General features: G+C 29.8%; 1 protein-coding gene across 1 annotated transcript in view; it reads right to left on the bottom strand.

Annotated features, from left to right (window-relative positions):
* Nucleotides 1–4304: 4304 nt before the first annotated feature.
* Nucleotides 4305–13201, bottom strand: part of LOC106790321 (beta-amyloid-like protein) — a gene marked incomplete in the record, with an annotated part of 18394 nt that continues 9497 nt past the window's right edge. The window contains 13 exon segments of the mRNA XM_014755125.1: nucleotides 4305–4476; nucleotides 4573–4719; nucleotides 4915–5141; nucleotides 5264–5424; nucleotides 5560–5750; nucleotides 5832–5903; nucleotides 5993–6175; nucleotides 6336–6546; nucleotides 6632–6842; nucleotides 9784–9914; nucleotides 10296–10386; nucleotides 10603–10729; nucleotides 12873–13201. Coding sequence (XP_014610611.1) covers nucleotides 4366–4476; nucleotides 4573–4719; nucleotides 4915–5141; nucleotides 5264–5424; nucleotides 5560–5750; nucleotides 5832–5903; nucleotides 5993–6175; nucleotides 6336–6546; nucleotides 6632–6842; nucleotides 9784–9914; nucleotides 10296–10386; nucleotides 10603–10729; nucleotides 12873–12959 — 1950 coding nt within the window.

Raw genomic sequence — 13201 nt, 5'->3', positions numbered from 1 at the left:
CAATTCTTTAATATTATCCTTCAAAACTTAAAGACAAGTGTGTTATTTCTTAATTTTATCTCAACATTGATAAAAATAAAAATCACAAGCAAAAACGATCCATAGGCAATAGACTTTTTTTGACTGTGATATATGCATTAATAACGTTATCTAATAATCATCCACTATTCCCTGTACAACCAACATCTTTTACGAGCCACAGCAACGTTTTCTTGAAGGAGCATTTTAAATTTAAATGGTTTTTCTTTTTTTCTTTTTTTCTCGGCGTTTAATAATTGTTAAACGGTATTGAAACTTGGTGCATTTCTTTTTCTTTTTCTCTTTTGTTATTTTTTTTTTTCTTTAAAAAGAAAGACAGAGTTTTAAATAGGAAAGCTAGGAGTTATTGGCAGAAACAATTTCTGCATATTGTATATTGTTTTATACGAGTGTCACATTGCGCATTATATATATCAGTATAATATATATATAATACAGGATCATGATTACAGATTGATACACAATGTACGAGAAAAACTGAAAAAATTGTAAAAATAAAGTCTAGCTCCATTATTATTCTCTTCCTTTTTCTTTTTCTTTTTTTCTTTTTCTTTTTCTTTTTCTTTTTTTTCTTCTTTTAACTTCTAATCCGAACTGCTATTTAAAGGACGTATATTTTCTTCCTTTCCCCTCACATCTTTCTCACATGGCATTTTTAAGCTAAGTCAATTGTCTTGATATATATGTACTTATCACCTCTTTACAAAAATCAATTCTTAAACTTATATAGGATAACTCGATGCAGATTCGCAGAATTATGAACAATACAATAATGATATTTAGCAAATTCAAACTGATATGCTCCGATATATGCGCACGCGATAATACTAGATATTTATATATATCATTTATTTTTTATATTATTATTCGTAACGTTTATAATTAATAAAATAAAAATCTAACGATAGATCAACTAAATAATTTACTGGATATCGCTTAAAATTAATCTTCGATAAAATAACATGTGTAACGTAGAGCAAAAAGAGATATAAATATATAATAAAAACAAATTGTATTTAACAAACATAGTGATCGTCGTCACTATCTGCGAATATTCATCGAGTCAGGTTTATATACGATGTTTCAATATTTTAAAGACTATTTGCTATAGGTACACAATGTATATTAATTTTATATGTATACATGTATATGCATGGTGTGTATATACATATATATATAATCTATATATCATTCACACATCTCTGACAAACTCACGAGCTTTTTAATGCGCGTGAAAATCATCACACACGTTCGCATACATACATATGTATATATATATTTATATATATATGTATCTATAGATAGATATATACATATATATATATATTTCTATATTATCATTAATTCACTGATGCTATTTGTAGTATTTGTAGTATTTGTAATACATTCACTTGGTAATTGTTATCGTCTTAATATATCTAAAATATTTGTAACATTCAGCAATGTATGTATGTGTAGTATCTGTATGTTTATATTTTATTTGCTCGCCCTTAGACCGGAGTTGCGCGAGATAATGAAGAAAATTTGAATAATCTTTAAAATATATAGGAAAAAAAGGCAGCTACTCTTTGAGTGCGCTTAAAAAGATTTCATTGTTTTCCTTTTCTTATTTTTCTTATTTCGCGTTTCTTTTTCAACTTTCAACAATCTTGGCATGCGATAAATCGTTTAAATTATTTTCAAAAACATGTGTAAAAAATACAATAAAACAAACTTATACGTAACGTATCTAAAAATGTACATTTAAGAACAATCATCTTAAATATTTTTCAGCGAAGATTAAGTTATTTAATTGTTTTCTTTTTTTTTTTTTCTTTTCTTTTCTTTTTTTGAAGGGTAGAGTTAAATATTAATTTTGCACATTATTTCATCGTCTTTTATACGTCGACGTATTCGATGAATCTATTGTCTTATAAATAGTTTACAACGTTTTTGTGCAAAATTAATATTTCGAGCAATAACTTGTAGATCTCGCAACGTAACAATTATTATCTTAAGATGATCGGTCTAATAAAAAATAATAATACCTGTGAGAGAATAAAAAAACATATAACAATTGATCGTATAATAATAATTTCAATTATTTTCAAACGGTATTTGCATTTTCTTTATATATATATAAATATTTAAACATGTCGAACTAATTAGGATAAAAATATACAATCGCTTAGAACGGGGATTTAAGAATTAAATATGATCACAGTACTTAATTAAAGAATAAACAAAGTAAAAAAAAAAAAAAAAAAGAGTTGATCGACACTTCTAGAGCGTGTTTAACAAATAGCGTGTGTGGTGTGTGTGCAATGGATAAAAATAAATAAATAAAATGAGAAAATTAAAACAAAAGTTTCCCACGCGTCCCTGGCTAAAGTGCGGGCTAAAAAAACACCCCCTTTTGACCATGTACAAATATATATAAGCATTAAACGTGTAATATATATTATCGTCATATAATATAATTAATAATACCCTAAGATATTGTAATTGTTATTGTATGAACAATTCGAAAACGGAAAGTAATTATTCTTTTGCTTTTTTTTTTTCTTCTTTTTTTTTTTTCAACAGCCGTCTATAAATTTTCAAGCCTTAGTCAGAGGTATTAAAGCCAATCAGAAAACTCCGGTAAATACTGTTCCTCTTATTCGACAGTATCGACGTGACGTCTTCGATTACTTAAACTCGTTTTAATTAATAAAAACAAGAAAAGGATTCGGCGACGTCGAACGAAACTATCGAATATTTTCCGTGCAACCAACGAACACCAACGACGGCCTACCGAAAAAAGTACTCTCGACTTTCGTGTGGAATGATAGAATAATAATATCTTATTTCTCGTTTTATATCATTAAATACACGTTAGTAATTCAATCTCTTAAGTATTACTTTTTTCCCCTCTTCTTCTTCTACTCCTTCTTCTTTTTTTTTTGTCTCTTTTTTTTCTTTTTATATATAGATAGACTAAGTAAACGTTAAGTACAGAAAGATTTTACCAAAAAAACCAGGCAGTGGGAATCGAACGGGGACGAAGAAAAAAAAATTATACATACATATATATATATGTATATATATATATGTATATATATGTATCACGAACTTTTTTTTCCCTTATTAATGTGCATCATCGATTGATGTTCTGATATTTTGAGAGTTTCTTGTAGCGTACGTGTACAACTCTTGCACAATCATAAGCGATTAACTTTAATAATCGAAGCTTATATCACCCAATGCGGAATTGCTACGACTTTGAGATACTGATATATATTTATTATTATTATTATTATTATTATTATTATTATTATTATTATTTTATTATTAATATTATTTTATTATTATTATTATTATTATTATTATTTTATTATTAATATTATTATTAGTATTATTCAAAAGGACTGAATCGTAGAATCTTATTGCCATTCTCTATCTCTAAAAATATCAGAGCGAAAAAATATAGAAGTTATATAGTGCACGATTGAATATGCACATTACCAAATGCATTATTGGATTACGGAGAAAAAATGTTGTTGCTTGGTGGTGATTCTAAGATCTATTATTGTTAACAGTAAATAGAGATAGGATTTGTTTAGTTTTCAATCGGGTACTTCTCGCAATCCTTTTAAGATGAAAAGTCAATAAGTTAATAAAGTTGAAGGAACATCAAGATGATAGAAACTAATGCGAACTCGTTTATCATGAGCAATGCTCCTTCCTGAGAAAGTTTCTCTTCGATATTTATGATGATGAAAAATAATATTATTTAGCAGGAGGCACTTCCAAAGAGACAGGCATTTATAATTATCTGACATCCATTTCCATATGGCACATACATTTAAATCGTGTATCATTATGTAGATATACACACTGATTCGAGTAAACTTATCTAGATAGTCTTCATGGTTTTTACGCACTGTCATAGGTATTAGTTCCCGCGTAATAAATCTTATAATGATAATAATCCTCCCCATTTTATATAACATCATCGATGGGACCAACATATACAAATACATATCATCGGATTTCTTGTGCTATACATTATGTGAATTAACATCACTGCCTATTACGATTTATGACAGCTAGTTTCAGATTAAATGAGTATTATTTTAGCTGTGCAAGCACAATGTAAGCGCATAAATAATCGGATCTTCGGAAGAGCCTCGTGCCGTTTTTTTTTTATAGAAAATATTCAATCAATATTATAACGAAAATAATAATAATGACGTTCGTAATTTAAATGGAACTAATGTAATAATAATAATATGGAAAAAAGCTATTCGAGACCAGCTTTTATTATTTAAAAGCGGATAAAATGTTCCGACTAAAATCAATCAATTATTCTTTCACCTCGAAATATTTATATGTCGGATTTTCATAGCCATTTATTTGCATGTTGGCTACGTGTCGTTCTTCCGGTGTTGCTGCTTGATCAACTTCAATGAAACCCTGTCAAATATTTTTATTTTTTATATTATTTAGATAGATACTCGATATAGATATTAATGGGTAATTTTGTAAATATATATATATATTTAAATATACCTGGCTGTGTGGGCTTCTCGCATTACGTCTCTTGAATACAGCAACTCCTACGATTGCGGCTGCCATAAGTGCGATTCCAGCAAATGCTAGCGTAAAATAGACTGATCGGCTCTCTTTGTGATATATTTCACGTCTTACTAAATATCCCTGCAAGATATTAGATATACATTAGTAACATTTTTATATAATAATTATATTTTTAATATTTGTAACGATTAAAAGAAAGATTAAAATCTAAACTTTAATGCTGTAACTGTAAATAATAAAATATATAAATAGCAAGCTCTCTCTACAAAATTAGTATTACTAATAGTTCTAATGTAACTGTATAATTGTTCTAACCGGTTCAGAATGTGAGGCATCATGAGTCATACTGTGTGCTGCCCTAACCACTCCTTCATTATGCAGCGTTGCAACGGGAGCCGGTTGTTCAGACTGCTGCGAAGAATACTTATTGTCATTCACTGAATCATTTTCTTCATGCTGTTCTTGTTCTGCACGTAATTCACCACGTTCGCCCTTACGTTTTTCCTTGCGTGCACGTTCTAATTGCTTCTGATGTTCTTTTTCTATAAATAAAACGCATAGACGTGCATACACACATATATATATATATATAAATCCTTTTTTTATAATAAAAAAAACTTAGAATTTTTTAAATGATTTTATAAAAAAGGAAATGCTAATATACCTTCTTGTTTGCTAGCAACGTCCGCTTGATACTTGTCTAAAATAGCTGCTTCTGCCTCTCGAGTCATTGCTAACAATAAACCTGGTGTTTCATCCTTACTGCGAAGCGCCAAAACATAGTCATCCATTAAACGCCCGATTTTTGCACTCAGATCAGGATATCTGAAGGTCGATGAAAAGATAATAAAATATCAACAAAAAAATAATAATATTATACTTTGCAACGATAAATTTACTATAAAAATTAAAAACTGAGAATATTAAATTATACGGTACGATAAATTTTCAATACATTACCGTTCCAACATCAATAAGCTTTGATTTGTAATTCTATCGATTTCTGCCAAATGTTCCAGTGTCGCTGGTTTCTCGCGTTGAGCTTGTTCCAGACTGCTGTCGAGTAAATGCTTGTAATGAGCAATGGTATGGTGTCGGTCCTTGTGAAGAGCTCTGAGCAACTTTTGTAGGCATTTCTGAATACGATGAGTCTAAAAAATATAATATAAAATATAAATCAACCTGGCTCTCTCCTTGTAAGACAGATGGAAAAATAAATTCAACGAACTCACATTTGGTGGAGTTTCATTCAAAGCAGCAGTGTAACAGGACATAGCTTCTTCGTTTCTCTGCTTAACAGCTTCCTACAATAATAAATGAAAAATGCTTGACAAATTCTTATATTACAAATTCACATATTTATTTTATTACGTTATTTTAATAATGTGCATACTTGCACTCGTTGTTGATGCATCGCACTGAGCTGGTGTTTTTCAGCAGCACCACTTTCTTCCAAAGCTGCAACAGTTTCCTGGAATCGTGCAGTCATCCATCGTTTGAAAGCATCAGCTGCAACTGGATCATGAGCTCTGATATCTTGATACCTTTCCTCTAGGTCACTCCAATCCTTCATCACCTGAAAACGTTGTAGCACAAAGATTGCGACACCAATGTTCGGGGCTATAAAATCTTTTGCCCAAATAATATTATGTACATATAGAAATAAGTACATATGCACTCTAACGTGCATTAAACTTTATGATTTAAAGAACATTAACAAAAATGCTTTTGCTTACTTTTGTTACTTTCTCTTTGTGTACTTCCTCGAGCCTCATCTGTGCTTGCTTGTAACTCTGATGTTCTGATCGTGGATCAAAATGAGTCAAGTAAGGGTCTGGTGTACCTTGTGATTGAGATGGTTGTTGTGTGCTGCTACTAAGTGGTAAGGGCATTGCCGTTGCTTCTTGTTTAACTTTCTCAGTCGTTGAGAATATTGTGGACGGTCGGCTGCGTTGTTAAAGATTTCTCATTGCATATTTTAATAATAAATAAAGTAAAAAAATCAATTGAATAATTGGAATCATATGCTTACCTCGTAGTTGTATCATAATCGTCTAAATATTCTTCGTCACTTTCGTCATCGTCAGGTTGATCACTGAATACATCATCGAGATCGCTTTCAGAATCATTATCCTCGTCGGCTTCACCATCGAGATCATCCTCGTCATCGAGATCGTCGTCGAGATCATAGTCAACTCCTTTTGGAATTGGTAAATCGATCGGTTTCTTTACTTTTACAGTTTCTGTAATTAAACAAAACCATTTGTCTTGAACAACAGAAGAAAAATGAAGAGAAAAGAAAACAATAAGAGATTTGAAATATTTTAATATTTTATTTCTTGGACCATTATTTATTTTAAATATATACTGAGTATCTAATAAAAAAATGATCAATATTTATATAATAAAATATCAATACGTATTTCGTATCAATATATAATCCTACTGTTGCTTTTATGCAACCCTTTTACTCTTATTATAAATACTGTTAAATTATTTATATATATATGTATTGACCATTTTGTATAATATTGATTAAATAAATATAAAAGTAATTAAATATTATTATTATATTAAATTTCAAATGAAAATGAAAAATAAAAGAAATTGTATAAATATATACACCTAATTTTTATGTTAATCAACACAAAAAGAGAGAAAAAGAGAGAAAAAAGAGATCCCCAGTTAGCAAAAGGTTGCTTGTTATAAAGATGAAGAAGTAGTAGAGGAAGAAAAAGGTGAATTAAGAAAAGAGAAAAGAAAAAACAAAAAAATGTAAAAGAAAAATGTAGGAAATAAATAACAACAGAGAGAATATGTCTGCTTCTGGCTACTTTTCTTTCTTTCTTTCTTTCTTTCTTTCTTTCTTTCTCGATCTTAGGCACATAGTTCTTCCTCATTCCAGAGGCTCTAATTTTTCCCTGTTATGTTAGAGAGGGCTAGGATTCTTGACTAACTAGGTTCTCGAGATGTTCTATTCTCCGAGAATAGATCCTCTCTGATGAGCTGACTTCTCAACTTCTGCAAAGCCAGACAAAAGCCTTCTCTTCTGGTTATATCCACGATGCTGTTCTTTTATCTGGGTCGCAGCATGGCAGACGTGCAATAAGTGTATGGGCTGGCAGTATTCTTAAGTGTACTTTTGGTCGAGACACGTGTGGTATTGGAAGTATCCAAAATCTTCAAGAAATGTTTCAAGAATATCAAAACTTTAACGCTTGATTTTTATTTTAACTAATCACATGAGGGAAAGAAAAAAGAAATAAATATATTATTTATAGCAAACAATATGTGTTTTGTGCAAACGAATGATATACTACTATGGGTCTAGGGATGATTTAATTCGTTTTATTTTAATTAATTTCTTTGAATTTATTTTATGTAACTTTTTGAGGAATCGTATTTATGCTCATGCGTGAATATGTTTTATATATATTTTATTTTATGTTTTTAATCGCAATAATATTCCACGGTTAAAACATATTTCGAAAATTAATATATATATATATATATGTGCTAAATATAAGTTTAATATAATTATAAAATATTATACAATCATATAATAATAATAATATAATTATCAATGTAACTTTAGAATAAATTTCACCTATTATACTGTAAAAGTTTATACACGTATATTTAATGCAAGTTCGGTATTGTATCATTCTTTTTATTGCATTTAACAAAAAATTGAATCACAGAGAATTAATTTCACCACCATTCAGAGAAAATAAATGTATATATATAAAAAAAAAAAAATTGAAATAAATTAATTACCAGACAAAATATAATATGATATTAAAAAAATACGTTTGGAAAAGAAATATTTAAAACGCATATTTAATTGAGAATTAAATCGGTAAATAAATAAATCAAATATGTTATATTTAATAATTCTGCGTGTGTGTGAGAGTGAAATAATTATAAATTCATACATACATATATATATATATATATATAAAGAGAAAGAAACATAATATTTAGAAATAAGATCACAAATAAAATAAATTAAAATTTCGTGTCAAAAACAAACGGAGAGTGGAAGAGAGGGTGTGGGCGTGGAGGTAAAGAAAGAAAAAAGAAAAGAGGCAAGTACAAAATAAGAAACAAAAAATGAATTAAAAGTAAAAGAATATTAAAAAGGATATCCCGTTGAAAGGACACACCAAATAAAAGTAAAAAAAAAAAAAGATAAAACTATAGAAACATGATGCGTAGTCGTCGTCGTCGTCGTCGTTGTCCTCGTCGAGAATGACGCGCGGTAGTTATTGATTACTCGAGCGAGTATATGACGATAGTGGTGGTAGAGTGAAGATGGAAGAAGGGTGGAAAAGAGGAGTTGTGTACACGTGCACGCGCGCGCGCGCGCGTGTGCGATATGTAATCAGTGAGAGTATAAGTGAGAGAGAAAAAGAAATAAAAAGAAATAGAACAAGAAGTAAAACATGGGGAGAAGTGAAAAGAAGACAAAGGAAGGATGAAGGTAGGGTGTTTAAAAAAAAAAACAAAAAAGAAGAAGGGTAGAATATTAGGGAAATGAAAGAAGGAGAAAAGAAAGAAAACGATTGAAAATGTCGAGTAGAATGAATGGCCCTGCTGCTTGCCTGGCTGCCTGTCTGCGTGCGTGTGTATTTAACGCATTTCCCTTCTTCAAACCCTTCATCATATTTGACTGCTTTTTATAATTCTTATTCTCTTTATAGTTTTCATTTTCTTTTCTTTTCTTTTCTTTTTCTTTCATTTGTTCCCTCCAATTTCTGTACTATGCTTATAGTACTTTCCACACAGGCGTGTCCATTAAAAAAAAAAGTTTGGATTACTTTAATTCACACAGGGTAAGTTATACCTAATACAAAGGCTAATTATTTTGAAAATCTTGATTATCGTGTAAGAAAGAAGATTAGAGAAAAAGTAAAACGAGAAACAACAAAGAAATAGATATGGATATATCAGTTTTGTAGTTTATATAATGGAATGGAAAATCGTTAATGAATGTAAAAATGATCTCATGTATAAAGAGAGAGAGAGAGATAGAGAGGAGAGAATAAGAAAATAGAAGAGATAGAAAGAGACTAATTATGTAAGCATGGTATTGTCATTAGATAAAAATGTAGTCGTTATTTTAACGACAATAATGAGAGAAGAATGATATTATGATGTTAGAATGTTACGTACGTTACGTACCTTTCAGGTGTTTCGGACAGCATACGAACTCGACACCAGAGAAGAGTGATATCCCGCATGGTAGCAACATAGCAAAACTTCTTAGGTTCATGTTACGTTCTCTGCAGGTATCAGCGGCTGTTGCGTTCCACCTTTAAATTGAATTAAATATGTATATTTATATTATTAAGAAGAAATTATTATTAATATATATTATAAATAATATTTTATATAATATATATATATATATAATTGTGTGTGTGTGTTAGGTCAGCAAGAAAGTTCGTGCCGTTTCTAAGTTTGATTGTATCATTTATCTTTATTGTTTTAAAACGACACGAACTTTTCTAGTTACCTGATGTTATAATATATAATATATGCTTTAATAATATCAGATAACAAGAAAAGTTTGAGTCACCTAAGTCAATAAAGATTCTAGTTAAATGATATACAAGCCTAGAAACGAAGTTTCTTGTTTACCCGATGCATATATATGTGGTTATTATAATAATAATATTTTTATTTAATATTACCTATGCGATTCCCAACATTTGGTCTGATTATGTAGATGATCGAAAAGACATCCCTCCGGTACAAGAAGTGCATCACTTTGGAAGGGACCCTCTAAGAAATTGTATTATAAATAATATTTATTAGAAAAATGATCAATAATATAAATGAAACGTATAAAATAATATTTGAATAAATTATAGAAATTATAATATCTTTCAAAAGTATTTTTTTCACAAAGAAAAAGATAAAAAATAAAAAAAAATAAAAAGAACTAATAAATTTCTAATGAATTTTTAATTATTATTTTTGTTTATTTCTAACGCTTACCCAAACATCTATATGGTTTAACCCATCTCGACAATTTACATTTGGTTCTACCAGGCTTGCACCACCCACTAACTCTGACATAATGTGACGACTCGACGATGTTAGTGATGTCTCTCTTTGGATATGCCTACAAAATTAGGTTTCAGTTAAATATCATAAATATTCAAGCAGGATGATCTCTATCATCTATCCTTAACATACTTTATAAACTAGACTTTAATCATTTATGTATTTTCAAATCATTTTAATTAAAATTCGAATAATTTGTCAACGTGTGTTTATCAATAATCCAGTTTTAAATTTTAAATGAAAGAAAATACTTCATAAATGTGTTGTATTTATTTCAATAGAAAAAATACTATAAAAATTAAATATAAAAAATACTAAATGTTACACATACACATATGTATATGAAAATAATAATCAATAATTATCATCAACAATCTAAATACATTTATAAAAAAAAAAACTAGATTATAAATGTTACTAAAATATCCAATATAATAATCAAATGGATCTTATATTTAAAAAAGAAAAATCCGACATGGTATTACATTGAAAACGATATATAGATCATTTTGAAATATACAAATATACAAATATATACTATATATGTATATACATAAGGATGAAGTTAAACAGGGTAGAAAACAGTTTGGTTTGTGTGTGTTGTATGAGATGGAATGCAAAACCGTGCACTCTTTAGAAGCGCAAGCGCTCTTGCGGTCTTGTGTGTTACAAGTTAGAGAAGGAAAATACGGGCGTGGGTGAATCGAGGTTGTATCGTGAGTGAAATGAGGCTGCCACGAGCAAAAGAGGCGTGCATACAACACGTACAACAGTAAACCACCAACAGCAGCAGCAACAGCAGCAGTAGCAGCAGTAGCACACACTACTACCACTCTACTACTATTACTACTACTACTATTACTACTACTACTACAACTAACTACTTTCACACCAACCAACTATTCTATGTGTACATATATATATATATATATATATATATATATGTGTCTTTCTTTCGACGATCGTTACTTATTTTACACGTTGGGGTGTCATTGTGTTGTGCTCGTATATTTTCTTCTACCTTTTCTTTTTATCTTTTTCTTTCTCTCTTTCATTCTGTTTCTTTTTATTCTAACAATCCTCTCTGCTAGCATGATACTACCTAGCTAGCTAGCTAGCTAGCTAGGCTTGTGAAGTATTCCAGTTCGACATACCTGCTCTATATTCGTTTCTACTCTCTTCTTCTTCTTCTTCTTCTTCTTTTACTTCTACTTTTACTTCTTTTTCCTTTTCTTTTTTTTTTTGGGAAGAAAAAGAGAAGGGAAAAAAAAAATACTTGCAAATAACTTTCATGAGATGGACAAGGTGTGTATATAAGAGAAAGAAAAAGTAAAAGAAAAAAAACAGAGAGAGAAAGAAAGAGAGAAAGAAAGAAAAGGTAGCAGGTATACTACCTACACTACTACTCTTCTTTTTCAACTCTACCGCGCCTTTTACTCCTTCCCAAACGAGCCAGAGAGAAGCTGGAAGCCGTGTACGTTTTCTATAGCGTTTCTACTCCCGAATTGAAAGTACCCACTAGGCTTCAACGAGCCTACTACGAGACTCTTTGCTGAGAATAATGACGTGTCGCGTTGGTGTCGGCTGATTTTAAACGATCTCCTTTTACCACCTTATTTCTTTTCTTTTTTTCTTCTTATTCTTATTCTTATTCTTCTTTCTCTTCCTCTTCTGCTTCACGTTATCCACCCTAATTCAACCCTCACCCCTCCCTCCCTCCCTACCTTCCTCCTTCATTATGGTATTTTGATTTCATTTGTTATTTCTAAAGATTGGATCACATTTTCTTTTTTTTTTTTTTTTCTCTTTGCTATTAATCTATCCTTTGAATTAGTTTTCAAAGTGTTGATTTTTTGGAGATAACCGATTGAATTCATGTAGTAAAAATTGAATAAACTAAACGTTTGAAATTGATTTTCAAACTTTAACAGAAAGTGACCATATTATATTGTGTAGTGTGTATTGATTTATTTTGTTATTTCTTTAAATCGTATTTGTAACTTATTTATCTTATTTGAAATGGATTTGAACGTAACGATACTTCTGAATTAATATTCTTACAATTAAAAGGTCAAATATAATTAAAATTAACGTTCAAATATTGATTTCTTACAAGGCATTCTTCTTTTCTTTTTTTTTTCTTTTCATGCAGGATAGTATGTTGAATTTAGAAGATGGTAGTTTTAATCTCAGTCTCTTACCTTCTTACAATATTCTAAAATCTCGAGTTTGTCCGTCATACAACTCTTCTTATCGGTTGACGACACCCATCTACCTTGCTCGCCCATGTGTTGTGCCAGGTAAACCTCACCGACTTCACATAGCGTTGCAACCTTTAAAGAAAATGAAGATTGGACACTTGGGATATAACGTCCTTTACATATGTATAGGAGATGAATTAAAACAGCAACAACAACTAAATGGTTTCATACGAAAAAATTATTTCGTGCAACAATCGAAGAAGATACTTTTTAATGTTTCTTTGTTTTTTTTGATTTTATATTATTATTATTATTATTAAATTCATATT

This window comes from Polistes canadensis, unplaced genomic scaffold, assembly GCF_001313835.1.
Source record: "Polistes canadensis isolate GaletaPanama2010 unplaced genomic scaffold, ASM131383v1 scaffold_230, whole genome shotgun sequence".
NCBI classification, from domain to species: Eukaryota; Metazoa; Arthropoda; class Insecta; order Hymenoptera; family Vespidae; genus Polistes; species Polistes canadensis.
Note: the sequence above shows the minus strand (reverse complement) of the source record. Positions and strands in the feature narration are given on the sequence as shown.